The sequence below is a fragment of the Pongo pygmaeus genome, chromosome 5, assembly GCF_028885625.2.
Source record: "Pongo pygmaeus isolate AG05252 chromosome 5, NHGRI_mPonPyg2-v2.0_pri, whole genome shotgun sequence".
Taxonomy (NCBI): domain Eukaryota; kingdom Metazoa; phylum Chordata; class Mammalia; order Primates; family Hominidae; genus Pongo; species Pongo pygmaeus.
In genome coordinates, this window is record NC_072378.2 from 20,429,449 (window position 1) to 20,444,930 (window position 15,482).

At 47.8% G+C, this 15,482-nt stretch overlaps 1 protein-coding gene across 3 annotated transcripts in view; it reads left to right on the forward strand.

The window, feature by feature from the left end:
• The first annotated feature begins 1,693 nt into the window (after positions 1-1,693).
• The window catches only part of E2F3 (E2F transcription factor 3), a 91,820-nt gene continuing 78,031 nt past the window's right edge, over positions 1,694-15,482 (forward strand). For 2 of the 3 annotated variants that reach the window (XM_054492110.2, XM_063665864.1), the window contains exon 1: positions 1,694-2,455. In XM_054492110.2, coding sequence (XP_054348085.1) covers positions 2,063-2,455 — 393 coding nt within the window. In that variant the 5' untranslated portion in view covers positions 1,694-2,062. Of the gene's footprint in view, positions 2,456-3,329; positions 3,663-15,482 lie in introns of those variants that run through there. The other variant, XM_063665865.1, reaches the window with a different exon arrangement.

The following is a 15,482-nucleotide window of genomic DNA, read 5'->3' on the forward strand; positions in this document are numbered from 1 at the left end:
CTCAGGAAGCTGAGGCAGAAGAATCGCTTGAACCCGGGAGGCAGAGGTTGCAGTGAGCTGAGATCGTGCCATGGCACTCCAGCCTGGGCAACAACAGCGAGACTCTGTCTCAAAAAATAAAGATAGTGTCACTTCTACCAGTGTCGACAAATGTTTAGGGCTATGGATCCTCAACTAGCCTGAATGCAAGACTAAAATATTCCTGAGCCTGGTGTAAGGTTTAATGGAACTTTTAACTCATCTGTTTCAGAAAAGGTAACAAGGCTAAAATATTAAGGAGTCCTAGCCTGATCTGACACATCTTGTCAGGTGTTTCATAGCACTCTGAGTAAGAGTTTTGGGAAATTAATAATTGTAATAAAAATCTTGTGAAAGGGCTCAAGGTGTTGCAATCCTCATCACCTATGAGCACCAGTTCGGCAGCTGTTTTGCACATAACTATAAATTATGATCTAGTCTCTACATACATAACTTTCCCCACATTCCTGCAGGGGTCTTTTTTCCTGCTCAGTCTCAGGAGCAAGCTTTAATTTTAAGACCCATGAATACTTGAACAAATTCAGGAGTCAGTTTGACAAATCATTTTATATTTTTCTGATGACAATTTCTAGTTTACTTTTTTAAAAAAGACACTATTTTAAAAATACTTTGGGATAGGTTTGAGTCGTTGTGTTGGCTTCCAGTCAGAGAACTTCCTGCAAAACTGAAGATATAAAGTGCTGATGCCCGGGCGTGCCAGCGTTCGTTGGGGGCACGACGTCATCGTGGGAAGCGTGTACTTTTTCGGATTACTGCTTGGCGGATTAGAAACCCGCAGATCAGTTCTAGGTTAGCCCTGATTAACTGCCCTGGGTGTTTCTGGGCCAGAGGGAATGTCTGCTGGACTCAAACCAATATTCGTTGTAAGACAAAAGAGTTAATTTGTACTTTACCCCTATCCAGGCTAATAATGAAAGTACCGGGAATGATCTGAAATATTAACTGGTGCCCGCAATCCCGTCTGCTGAACCTTCTGCCCCCACGATTCTGTCTGCCCACATGCTTCTGTCTATCAGCCCTGGCCTCGGGATCAGCTCTCGCCGCGTCATTGGTTGGATTTCAGGAAGGGAGAAGCCCACGATTTAAAGGGCTCCTTTTCCACCTGCCAGGCATCGTCCGCATGGTCCAACTTGCCTTTGGCACGTATCTGGAAGAATCTCCTGCTGCTGTTCGTATATTGCACTGACTGGTCAAAGGAAAGAGAGTGTTCCTTTAGTCACCTTGACAATTTCCAAAAGCGAAACTTGCGCTCTAGACTAGATCTACACTGAGTCTGCGGGGCGCGGAGTCCCTGTCCAGGTCAGTAGGGCCGGCCCGGCGGGCGGGCGGGGACAGGGGCGGAGCCTAGGCCAGGCGTGGTCTTCCGTGGGAGAGAAGGAAAGTCTTTGCCCCACCCCCTAAAAAACTGCTCTTCTGCCAGCCAATCAACGAGACCTATGCAAATAGGGTCCCTGTCGCCCCGGTAACCATGATGCACGGCAGCCAATGGAAACCAGCAAGTCGCGGCCCTGCTCCATGATTGGGACTGAAGTAAGGCGATAGAGGCCCAATGGGCTGTGGGAACGGTCCTCGGCGGGTTGAGGGGCGGGGATATGCAAATATGGTTTGAAAAGCCGGCGGGAAATCCGAGTTTCGCGGGAGGACCTTGGCGCGTAAACCGTATCCCTTCATTCATTGTCAGCAGCAGCTTCCTGGAGCCATTTTTCAGCTGCCGGCCGCAGCACCCGGGCTGCCGCTGCCGCCTCGCAATCCGTTGCATCGGCCGCCCCCGACGCCTCCATCCCCGCTTGGGGCCCGATATTCGTGCGGCCGGGACCCTCCTCTCTCCAGAGCCCCGATTATTTTTGGCCCCCGGGGCCTGTGCGGTGCGGAAAAATAAAAAGAAAAGAGAGAGAGGGGGCTCGGAAGCGCCGGGCGGGGAGGAGAGAAGGAGGAGAGACTTGGAAACTCCGACTGCAAATAATAAAGAAATTGAAAACAATACATTAATATACCATAACACTAAAAAGAGCAGGAGCGAGAGATGAGAAAGGGGATCCAGCCCGCTCTGGAGCAGTACCTGGTGACCGCCGGGGGTGGGGAGGGGGCGGCTGTCGTCGCCGCCGCCGCTGCAGCCTCCATGGACAAAAGGGCACTGCTAGCCAGCCCCGGCTTCGCCGCCGCCACCGCCGCTGCCGCCGCCCCGGGCGCATACATCCAGATCCTCACCACGAACACTTCCACCACCTCCTGTTCCTCCTCCCTCCAAAGCGGCGCCGTAGCCGCCGGCCCCCTCCTCCCCAGTGCCCCCGGCGCGGAGCAGACCGCCGGCAGCCTCCTCTACACCACGCCGCACGGACCCTCCAGCAGAGCCGGGCTGCTGCAGCAGCCACCAGCGCTGGGACGCGGCGGCAGCGGCGGCGGCGGCGGCCCTCCGGTAATACCCTCCCTCCCCACCCTCCCCAGCCCCGGCGGGAGGTGGGCTCGCACCGCGCGGGGTCGTGGGCGCGCTGCGGGCCGCTCGGGGAGAGCACTGGGCCGAGCATCGTGGGCCTCGGGGGCTGCCCCTCCAACGAGGGTTCATTGTTAGACCTGAGTGCTCTCCCCGGCGCCAGGAGGGTCGGGGGGCTCGGCCAGGCGCGCGGGGCGGCGGGGATCGCCTTGGCGCGAACCACATCAAACACTCCAAAACTTTTCGCGGCCCCCCCTTCTTTTCCTGCACTTTTCCCTACCCCCACTCTCCCTTCCCCTCCAACTCGAAGCTTCCTCTTTCTCGGGCGTAGGAAGGGGTCACGCCCCGGATGGAGAAGGGGGTGGGGGAGGGAGTAGTGAACTGGGGTGTGGGGGGCTCTGAGGGGTTGAAACCGGGGGACTGTTGGGGTATTAGCCCCCAGTCGGCCTTGGAGGCTCGTTGGCGGCCGGGGGTCCCTGCGGCGTGCTCGGAGCGCAGGGTATCGGCGGGGCTGCGCTTGACACATTTTAGGATCTGTAACTCCCGGCAACAAAGGGGCTGGGGGAGGTGGAGTGGAGTCGGGCGTGGGGGAGGTGGGGCTGGAAGCCGGGTGCGGACTGGGGCGTGGGCTGTCTGGGGTGAGGGGCTCGCGGGCTGGCGCTCCGGCCTGGGCGCATCCTGGCAGTGGCAGCGGCGGCGCCCGCGTGGCCCGAGCGCCCAGGCCTTCCTCGCCGGGCCCCGGGCCTGCCCTTGACCCGCCTCTCCCCTTGCCCCTTCCTTCCCCGCCCTGTCCCCCTCTCCGCCCCCCGGCGACGGAGGGCGGGGGCAGCCGGGTTCCCGTCCCGCCGCCTGGGTCTGTCCCTCTCTCCGGGACCCGCCGGTGACGTTTCGCACACGTGCGCGCAGGACGCGCCTGTGACTGGGGAGGAGGCGGCGGCGGGAGGGGGCGCTGGAGGGGGAGAGGGGGGCACCCACTTCCTCCTGCTCGCCGGCTCCCTGGCCTGGGACGGTCCCGGCGCCCTCGCACCCGCCCCCTGCACCGCCACCCTCCCTCTCCTCTCCCCACCCCCCCACCGGCGCCCGCCCTCGCCCTGCGCCGCCGGTCTGTTCGGCCCTCCGGGCCCCCTCTCCAGCCGGCCCCCCACCTCCCCCCGGAGCCAGGCTGGTTTCGGAAATGCCCTTACAGCAGCAGGTTAGTGACCGGGACGGCTCGGGGGCCGCCGACGCCGCGGGGGCACCGGATTCTGTTGGGGGCTGAAGCGGTGAGGGTAGGCGGTTGAGCGGGGTTTTGGAGTGGGAACGGGGGGTTGGGTGCTCGAGGGAAATGAGTAAGCAAGAAAAATCTAACTAAGTAAATGCCCCGGCCTCCGGTTCTAGGAACCTCGGGGCAGGAGTGTCTGCCCCAGGGGGTGGGTATGGTGTTTACGTGGATTTTTTTTCTAGGGGGCGGATGGATGGGCGATAGAAAACCGGAGGGGGCTTCTCGCCAATGGCCGAGTTGAGCTCTGTTTTCTGTCTTCCTTCCCTTGTGCTGGAGGGGGAGGGGGGCGGGTCAGAGGGTAGGGTGTCTGTAGGATTCCCAGGCCACCCGCCACCCCCTCCCTTTGTCCCTGTAATTTATAAAGCGCCTTTGAGAGATGATTTAGGTCAGTATGCGGCTTCTCTTTTTGTTGGTGCTAGAAAGAAGTGTGGCCCGGAGGTCTCCCCTTTCTCCTTTTCTCTCCTTCATTCCCTTCCTCCATGCCTCCGGGTCTTCACCCTCGTGGTGAGGCTTGGCCTCCACGGGGCTAGAACCGAACCAGACTCAGTTAGATCCATGGTAGCCTGATCATACCAGGCGTGGACCTCACCTTGTCTCAGCTCCAAATGGGTTTAATTTTTGGAGAATCAAGATTTTGCGGGAGTCTTTAAGAAAGTCAGCACATAGGCAGCACTTTGGGAAATGGGATGGGTTTGGGAATAATGAGGCGTTTTTTATTTCTTCCCTGTTCCCAATTTCTCCCCGGGTTCGGTCTTAACTGCTTTCCAAGCCCAGAGATACTTGCTGGGCATGTGTGATGTAGTCTTAGTCAAAGAAGCTCATCGTTTTTTAGTGACTAGGGTCTGCCAGCAGGGGGGAAACGGAGCACGGTACCTGCTTACACATAACAGTATTCGGTGTGCTGGGTTTTCAGTCACAAGGATATTCCATGCTTTTATTAGCTTCAGATACTCTTACTGACTTGACCTAAGCATGTTTGGACATATTTTAAGCATATTTGACCCCTGCACGGTTCTGTTACTATTTCATAAACCTAACCTTAAACAACCAGCTATTGACATACTTCTTGGATTAGATTCACAGATTTACAGGGGATAGTTTTGATAATGGGAAATTATGAGAGCTTCAAGTTGCTTTTTAAAAAATTTTAACAGTGTTTGTTGGGCCAGGTCCCTAAGACTATCTTTCAAGCTAAGTTTATTATATCTAGTTCATTGTATTTAAGTATTTAAAGTATACTAAATTACCCTCACCATCTTCCAAGTTATTTCAAAACTTTATTCTCCTTGACATGAAATTATTATTCCAGGAATAATAATATCCTTTTGAGTTTATGTGCACACAAAAGGTTTTTCATTACAGGAATATAAATGTTACTCATATACATATTCAGAAGCATTTTTTATATAAGATTGCAATGTATGCTGAATCACTGGTTATCTACATTTTTTTTTTTTTTTTTTTTGAGACGGAGTCTAAGTCTGTCGCCCAGGCTGCAGTGCAATGGCACGATCTCGGCTCACTGCAACCTCCGCCTCCCGAGTTCAAGCATTCTCCTGCCTCAGCCTCCTGAGTAGCTGGGATTACAGGCGTGAGCCACCACGCCCGGCCGGTTATCTACACTTTTAAGAGCTATTTCTTCTGGCCGGGCGCTGTGGCTCATGCCTGTAATCCGGTACTTTGGGAAGCCGAGGGGGCGGGTCACGAGGTCAAGAGATCCAGACCATCCTGGCCAACATGGTGAAACTCCGTCTCTACTAACAATACAAAAATTAGCTGGGCGTGGTGGTGCGCGCCTGTAATCCCAGCTACTCAGGAGGCTGAGGCAGGAAAATCGCTTGACCCTGGGAAGCGGAGGTTGCAGTGAGCTGAGATCCCGACACTGCACTCCAGCCTGGCGGCAGAGCGAGACTCCGTCTCAAAAAAGGAGCTGTTTCTTCTGGGAGAGTGTAGGAAATTTATCTAGTCAATGCATACAAAGTCCTAAGCACTGAATATAAAGTTTGATTTATTGTTTTTCTTATCGAAATTATATTAGACTTCCATGTAAGTCTTCGAATTTTGAATTTTGTTGATACTCTTTCCCTAAGCAGGAACGACAGGATGGGGAAAGCTAAGTGATTGGCTGAACAAAGACCACCTAAACACTCTGTGTCCAAGAGGAGGTTGAAAAGTCTTCAGGTGGCCAGAGTTGCAGACCTATCTGGTTCTGATCCCAAGTTCTGTCTCAAGAATATCTAAGGACTTAACCAGAAGCAACTTCTTCACCTTTTTTTCAATGGGGGTAAAAATATGAGTACTACCTTACCAGCTGTAAAGCATCTATTATTTACAAATTGTATGTTCATTGGCAAATAACTTAATCTCTCAACTCAGTTTCTTCCTCTGTAACATAGGGACAATAACAGTGTCACCTTTAAGGTTCTTTTGAAGAGTTAAATATGATAATGCATGTGAACTATTTAGCACAGTGCCTGGCAAAAAGTAGACACCCAATACAATTCATATTTATTATACAAATGTTAATTTTTTTCTGACTTAGTGAAATAGTGTAAGGCCAGGTACACATTGTCCCTTTGTTTACATATATGAACAGAACTGTTAAAAGTCTTTAAGTGATCTGTAATTAATTATTTATGCCCAATTAATTTGGGCTTTTAAATATATAAAACATGGCCATCCTAGGGGTAAAATAGGGACATTTCAGTAAGACACGCCTATATAGAGATAGTGATGTTGAACTGCCAAGCATATGCCTTGAATTGTGACAAGTTAAGGCCACATCATCCTCACTTTTTTGCCTGAGTTCTACTCTGTCCATGATTCCACAGACCTGCCAACTTTTGGGTGCAGTTTATGCTTAGCGGCTTTTGTTAGACCTGAACTCTCAATCTTCACCATGTCAGAGACATGCATTAGATAAATTCCATCTTAGTTGGTGAATATTGGAAATGTAAGAACTCCAGAGAAACCATAGTCAGAAGTGCTACTCAATGGAGCAGACAAGCCTTCATCATTTTCTGCTGCTGCTTCTAAAAAGAAGCTGAAATTATTTTATTCTAGAAAATTTGGGATTTAATAATGTAAGAGACTGTGTCCTGTCACAGTCATAGCAACCTACTGATTATACTTTGGGAAAGAGCCCTCAATGCTTGAAATTTTCATCTAAGAATGGAGGAACCATAGGTGCTATTTCAGCAGGGTCTCTCTTCCTGTACAATTATAAAAAGAAAAGTGCTGGGTTCCTGTGGTTCTATACTCAATAATCTTGCTTCTGCTGAGATATATGGTTGATGCCAAGTTTAAGCTGGGAGACAATTTTTAGTCACTACATACCCCAAAATGGAAGTTTTAATATAATGCAGTGCCCAGACTTGGGCAGTACAAGTAGCTCCACTATAATCAGTACCAAGGGCGTGACTCTAATCATCCTCTGAAACAAAGCACCCTTAAATATGGCACTGTGAGCTGAAGAACTCCACCTTGTGAACAGGAAAGGATTTTTTCTTTTTCTATAAATCGCCACCTTGTGTATTACTTGGAAGAGTGGATTCTGAGATTAATGTTGTACTGTGTAAAGCTAACTTGAAAACAAAATAATACTCTAAGCCTAGACGTGCATAAATAACATTACCTGGAGATTGAAAGACGGGGTGAAAGCTTTTATTGTGGTTTCTCAAAAATATATAAAGCAGTAGTTTTCCTTTAACTCTTCTGTCTTTAATGCCATCTGCAAAGATATATCATCCATACCTTTAACCTCTTTCCTAGGGATTTGGACCCATTTGGCAAATAGCTTCAAGTACTCATAGTTAATTTTCTGGCGGGTTTTCCTAACTTAACCTGATTTTACAAATATTCCATTTGTAGGACCAGTTTACATCCACTTTCCCAAGCTAGCCAACTTCAATTCCCTTTTAATCATCTACTTCCTACTAACAGCTTTAACTAGGATGAATGAAAATCAGTTGCCTATGCTCACCAGGTCCCTGATAGATTCCCATGAAGCCGCCTGAAAGGTGGTGAAAGCAAGGTAAAAGGTGGTGAAAGCAAGGTAAAGAAGGTAGATTTCACAATTTTGTTTTTTAAAAAGGGGAATCTTCCCTGAATTCCTTGAGGTACTAAGTACGTGGTTTAATGCGTATTTTCATTCTTGTTGGCAGTTTAAAAATAATGTTTCAGAGACTATTTACGATTGCTAAAAAGCATTTTTTCTACTAATCATTTTTCATGGGACTTAACAATGGAAGATAACTGGGAAAGCAGTAAATATAGGAAACCACTAATAGTGTCTCCTTCTTCCTACACTGGCCCTCTCTTTGGCTTCAGAAAGTGACGAGGAAAACGTATCTTTCACAAGGAAAACTTATACCACAGAAGGTACTAAAAAGCAACAACTGCCTTTGGGGACTGGAAACTTACAGAGTGGGGATTATTATAGAGGGATAACATACCGAGTTTCTATTTCAGTAAGAGGGAAATTGGTTTATATTCTATTCACACTTGTTTCAAACCCTCTCCTGTAAAAGCAATGTGTTTTTGGAATTCAAGGAATGTACATTCTTTCCCCAACCTTAACTGGGGGTCAGTCTTATGGCCACCATATTTGTCTACAATATAACTTTTAAAAAATATAATTTTTGCCCTCAAATACTCTCCTATCCAATGCAATATAACTTTGAAGGAGAAGTGATAAAGGCCACTGGTTGCCAGATTGTATCACAAAGCCAGATGCACTTTGCTTTGATGAAGAATCTTAGTGATGCAGGCCCCCACTTAGCTTTGTAAACTAAGGCAGGGGTTTATGTCAGCTCGAGGTAGAAAGCAGTGAGAATTGGCAGCTGATGGAATAGAAAGGGGATAAAAAGAATAAAAAATAATTGACTTTAGTCTGCTTTCTATTACCGTAGCCCAACTCTCTGGGGCCATTTGTATGGTCTAGACAACATTCTTAGAACTTGACAGTCCCTGAGAACGATATTCTAGGTTGGCATGGGCAATAGTTGGCATTTATACTGGTCTTGGAATCATAACATTTGAGAAGTGTAAGGCACAAGAGTCCTCATCTGTCCAATCCCCTTCATGCTGCAGGTGAAGAAATTCAGGCCCAGTGCTGTCAAATTACTTGCCCAAGGTCACAGGTCTTTGCTAGTGGCAAAGCCAAAACCGAAACTGGAGACTCTTGAATTCTTAGAAGCCTCATTCACCACGAGAAGGTTAACTGTGTCTCATGAAACCTATATGGGAAAATTGGGGTGTGTAGAACACATTTTAGATTTCCTTCAGGAGTCCTTTTTTAAAAATGTGCACATAAAGAAGTGTCCTTTAAACAGTTGGCTGCGGGGGTAATGACTTATTCCCAAAGATACAAAATAAGCAAGGCTACTTTGGATGTTAAATGAAAGGGAATTATTTTAAAAAGGAAAGAATGACTCTTCAAAACATGATAGTAATGTTTTTAAAGATTTATTTGATATTTGCAAATTTGTCTTCTGTGGTTATATAAATTCTGTTGCTCAAAAAGTGACACATGCTTCATAGAGAATAGAATCTAAAAGGATTTTTGAGACTTTCTTGGGGAGAAGGACACACAGTGCCCCTCTGGTAGTAACGGAGTTTTGTCCTGGGCCACCCACATCCTGAGTGACTGTCATGCTTTCAGAGGTCCCCAGCCCTTGCCCAATAACATTGAACAAGGTGTTCTTCCTTTGTGGTTAGCTCCAAGATTTCTGGTTTATCAAAGTGGCTAATCAATCAGTTAACTCTTTAAGAGGAAATTGTCATTCCTTTAGCCAAAGCTAATTTCCTTAAAATGCCTTCTTTTCGTTTTTGGAACTGAGAAAGCTTAAAAATAGAATTGCTTCAAGCCCTGAGGCCTGAAAGTGAAACATAATCTAACGTGGCTGTAGTGCACTGACTCGTTAGGGGCAGCGATATATGGCTTATCTGTAATCCACAAACCAGAAAGGTGCCCAGTGTAGATACGGTCTAACAGCCAGTGAGCATTAAGTACCCACTGATGAGAGTAGCGATCAGTGAAGCTGATTTCCTCTGGAAAGTTTTTTGGCAAGTAGAGTTTGTCTTAGAGAGTGGAGGATTTGAATGCCTCTTGATTTTCTGCTGAGGAGAGCTTCTGTCTGCTCTAGTTTTTATGATCCTGAAGGGTGGTAGCTCTGGACTCAGAATGATGGGCAGTGAACTCAGGGTCTGTATATTTCGTTCCACTCTGCTCTTCCCCATTTCTGATGCTTTGGGGGCTCCATTTCTGATACGTAACCAGAGCAGCATCCCTGAGGCCCACACTATCTCCTGTGTGCCCTTCTGCATCTGGCAGTCCCTTGGAGAGAAGGAGGCTCATGTGTTTATAACCTGCACCCTGTCCTAAAAGGCATAGTGAGGGGCAGCTGAGTATAAGGTCAAGCCACTTAGCCTGGAGCCAGAGTGCCTGTGTTCTTGTTCTGGCTCTGCTCACTAGCCCTGTGACTTTGGGCAAGAAACTTGGCCTGTATGTTTTCATTTCCTCGTCTGTAAATTGGGAGCAATGATAGTACCTACCTTATGGGGTTAGGAAGTTGCAATGAGTTCTTTTTTGTAAAGTGCTTAGACCAGTGTCTGGCACGTAGGAAGGATTATGTGTTAAGCAGAAACATGGTATAATTGCCCTTCCTTCCACAGCCATCTCATGGGCTGTCCTTTTGTGATCTATTTTCTTGGTTTGTTTTTGGTTTTGGTTTTGTTTTGAGACCAAGTCTTGTTCTGTTGCCCAGGCTGAAATGCAATGGTGCAATCTTGGCTCACCGCAACCTCTGCCTCCTGGGTTCAGGCAATTCTCCTGCCTCAGCCTCCCCCGTAACTGGGATTACAGGTGTGCGCCACCAAACCCAGCTAATTTTTTTTGTATTTTTAGTAGAGACGGGGTTTCACCATGTTGGTCAGGCTGGTCTCGAACTCCTGACCTCAGGTGATACGCCCGCCTCGGCCTCACAAAGTGCTGGGATTATAGGCGTGAGCCACTGTTCCCAGCCTGATCTATTTTCTTAACTAGCCCTTAGTGTTCATTTCACCCCATTGCACCTCTCTAAAAATGGTGATGATGGAAAGAAGTAAACCGTGGAATGGCTCTCACCTAATGCAGTCTTTAGGGTCTAGGGTCTTTGTATTTCTTTATAAGCTGCCCATTGACTTGGGAAAAAGAACTGAAGAATAAGCTTCTTGTAGTAGTACTATCAGTAGTGATACTGTCATGAATAAAACCTTTATTTCTGTGATTAAATGTGTTAATAAAGTGGCACTACTAGCATGAATGACACTTAATAACATAATTTCAATCCCGTACAGTAAACCATGGCTTAAGACTGAATGGCAAGAATCAGGGTGTCTGAGCTGCTGGGCCCTGCCAGACTCGGAGCCCCTGCCAGTGTGTGTATATCGAGGCAGGGCGGGGGGTTGTCTTGCTCTCCAGAGGCAATGGAACCTGCCTCTAGGCCTCCCTTTTCCCTTCTTATCTCCTCACCCCTCCTTTTTTATGTTACATCTATTCCTACCCCTTCCCCTTCGCCTTGCCCTCTGCCTGGCTCTTAGAAGGAAGCAGACTTGCCACCTTCAGTGGCTGCTTCCCGGACTTACAAATTAATTACCTCCTTTTCCTGGCATCAAGGGATGGTGAAATCTTGCCTTTTCGGTCTTGCTTCCCATTCCTCTGCACTCGGCTGCTGCAACGGTGTGGTGCTGCAGGCACCGCAGGTTTCCCTCTGGTGTGTTTGCTCGTAGCTTCTCCCTCTTCACCTTACTCCTTTTGTTGCCCTCCTCCCACTGGCCCATTGAGGCCCACATCAAGGGAAGGCGTAGGCACAGCCTCCCCCAGTTTCCCAGGGGCTTGGGCCTCTCCCTTCCCTTGGGTTACTGCTTCTTTCCTGTAGCACCTCATGGTCTGCCTCGTAGCCTAATCTTGCATGTTCATGACTTACTCCTCCTCCAAACCTGTAAGCTCCAAGAAATCGGTCTGGCTTGCTTTTTCATCATGTGGTCCCTGCAGTGCCCACTACATTATAGGCTCAGCTACCTGAGAAGAGGCATTTTCATTAGACACCTTCCATGTGCTTGGCACCCCATTAGTCCTGTTGGGGATACAAAAGAAGTATGAGGTGTGATCCGCCCACTCTTGAGTTTACAGTCTGTTGAGGAGACAAGCTTTAAACACAAGTTGATCTGCAAGCAAGACTAAACAGGCGGTAGGGAGAAAACAAGACTCATCTAGTCCTCAGTTGTGTGGTGTCGACAGAAAGTGCCAGAGGAACAGGTGAGAGTCACCAGACTCCAGCTGGGCCGTGAGATGGGGAGGCCATGGCTGCCATGGTTGTCAATCTTGGAGCACATTAGGGCACACATTTGAATCTCCCAGGGCCCTTTTTAAAAATACTGATACCTAGGCCCCACCCAGACTAATCAGAATGTCTGGGGGTTAGATTAAGACATGGGTTTTTTTTGTTTGTTTTTTTTTTTAATGTGCTCAGTTGGAACCACTGGGCTCGGTGGAAGGGGAAGACTGGGGAGGCCCTTCCTGGCAGGGAGACATAAGTCAAAGGCAGGCAGGCAGAAAGATTGGCGTCAAGAGGCAGCATTTGGACTAGAGTCGTCAGTATGGGGAGATAACAGGACCGAAGGTTGGATGTGTTGGCAAAACTGATCTGGAATTGGAGTTGCCTTCCTACAAGGGCTGGGCAGGGAGTAAATTGGGGGTGGGAAGTTTGAGTGGTGTCGGGATTGTTCACGAATAAAGAAGAAACGTACTATCAAAAGGGGGCCTTGGGACGTGGTCACAGGCAGTGGCTGCCAGAGGGGATGTCAGGCCCTGTGTTTTGCCAGGTCTTCAACCTTCTCAAAATGCCAGAAATCTACCAGTTTTAAAATGTTGGCTGAATTTAAAAGGAAATTGCGCAGGCCAAACAAAATAGGTCTCTAGGCCAGATTTGGCTTAAGGGCTGCCACTCAGCAGTCTCTAGTCTATGGGATAATAATAGCTAATGTTTATCGAGTGCCCGCATGTATCGAGGGCACTAAACTAAGTGCTTTACTCGCATTAGCACATTATCCACATAACAACCTATGAAGTGGGTATTATTATCATCCTTGTTCTACACAGGGAAACAGACAGCCAGGGGTTAATGGCCTGGCTCTGGGCCCCATTAATAAGTGGGGCAACTGAAATTAAACCCAAGGAGCCTGGCTACACAGTCTCAGCTTATTCCTAGTATTTATCCTCTGTGGTCTGTGGCATTGTATTCAGTAGTAAAAACCCAAGATACCTGTCAAAAAGAAATAATCCAGTTTTCAAGTTTACCTGATTGCCTGTAGCACTTGTTTCAGATTCAGATTCCTAGACTCCATCCCTGTCCTCAGTCAGAGAAGCCCTAAGATCTGATGAAACATTCTGGAAGCACTGCTAGTTGAGCACAGGGAAAAGTTATTGAAACTAGATTGTCCAGGTGAAGGCAGGAGCCTTCTGCCGCATCCATTCACATAATGCTCATCTCGGCTCTTCCTCGGTTGGAAAAACCCCAGTGCCCCAAGCCTCATGCCTGCTCTTATGGTTCCAAAACTTGTGGACTCCCAGGCTGTAGCCCAGGCAAACCATACAAAGATGGGTCACCCAAAATTTAAAAGATGTGAAACAAGAAGTGGTTTCTTGGATTCTCAAGCGGTTGAGAATCCAAGCTCAGGAGGTCAAAGTGGGCTCAGTGGCTACATGCCAGGCACCAGCACCAGCACCAGCTGGGTACCCCTGAGTGGTTTTTCTGCCTTAACAGTAGGAAGGCTTTTCATTCTGTCTGGTCTGGACCTGCCCGAAACACAGGTAACCAAGTGGACAGAGCCAGAAATGTGAATACGAGGACCAGAGCACACCATTTAGAGTACTGGTGCTATTGAGTTGATGAGTCTGAAAGCAGGATGGCAACAATGATGGTGTGAAAAGGCAGGTGGAAGTGAAGGGCAGGTTAAGGGAGAAAAGAAATACAAGACCTTTGACTCCCAAATATTTAACTCCAGGGGCTGGAAGAATGGGTGAGGCCAAGCTTCTCCTCTGTCTGGGGTGTGCACTGTGTGGAAGGCATGATTAGTTAGAATGGGTGGGGTGGTTGTGAGTGACTCCGTGGGCCATACCGTTTTCTGAGGGGCTGAGGCTGAGCACTGGAAATGGGACTTTGGCATAGAGGTTATAGTGGAAGTCTTGATGAACAATAGCAGGCCAAGACCTGGTGTCCCTAGCTTACAAATAAAAGAAATTTAACATGGTGCCACAAAAACCTTTCATCATTTTCACTTCTTCCTCTGTAATATGAAAACGAGACAAATTCATCAGGTTGATTTTTGGGGATCAATACTGTCAGGGCTCGCAGAGACGAGCCATCAGATGTTATTTATTACACGCTTTACCCCGTCTCCTAGCTGCTGTGAGAAAGCCCACAGTTTGCAACCTCACAAAGCAAAGAGCCAGCTGGAAAGTACTGTACATCCAGAAAGGTCACATAGTCCTGTCCTGAACCAAGATAGCTCTTTTTGCCATGATTTCCTACGCTCTCTGATTTCTCTGATTAAAAAAAAAAATCTTGCATTTATTTTCTTAAGCTCTAGCATCCTACAGTTTAAACATATTGAGTCTTTGAATATTCCTGTCTAGGAAAGAGCCATGTAAATTCTAAGTATCTCTATAATTGACTTTTAATATGTTACTTGTGTTTAAACCCAATTTGCAGTACCCCTTTTGTTGGCTAATTTTGTCACTATGTTGGGTAGCAGAACTTGTGACGATCACACTAATAACGTAGTTTCCCACCTTTCTTGTTGCTGTTTTCCTTGTTAGCATCTCAGACATCCCAATTCTGGGAATAGTCTCTAGGAGGCAAGGTTTTCAGCTTTGGAAATCCATGCGTGACACAGTGGTGTGGTATGGAAGGCGTGTGGACTTGAAGACCTGGCTCCAGAAACACGCTCTGCCAATTACCGTGTGTGACCTTTTATAAATTACATCCATGAGCTGTAGTTACCTAAAATAGTGATCCTCTCTCCTTCACTGGCTGGAAGGATTAAATGAGATAGTGTTTATAGGAAATGTACTTTGTGTTCCTTAGTTGCCTCCCCCCGCCACTCCCCGTGGTAGGAACTCTTGAGTACTTGTCAAATCTGAACCCTCGGCATTTTTACCTCCTTCAGGGAAAACTATTGGACAGGCTCTTACTGAACACCCACTTTTGTGCAGAATGCACTTCCTGATACTCTGGGAGTTTCAGAGGCTACTAAGATGTCCTTCTGGCCCTCGAGGAGTTCATCTGGAGACGGGGGAGATGACACATTTTCTTCAATAACTGAGAAAAGAAAGGGCAATGAAGACCATAAGAAAATAGCAGTGACGTTTCTTAGGCATCCAAACTTGACGGAGGGGACAAAGGAGGCTTTAGGAACTTTTAAACTAGAACAAGACTTCAGCACTCTTAACATTTTGGTCAGATACTTCTTCGTGGTGATACTTTGTGGGCAGTTAACAGTGGTGGAGGGCTGTCCTGTGCATTGTAGCAAGTTTAGCAGGATCCCTGGCCTCCACCCACTTAGACGCCACTAGCACCCCTAGTTAACAACAATCAAAATTATCTTCACACTGTCAAATGTCCCCGGGAAGCAAAATCACCCCCAGCTGAGAACCACCAAACTAGACCTTGAAGAAAGGGTAGAAGAGGATATCATGTTTGCCTCTTC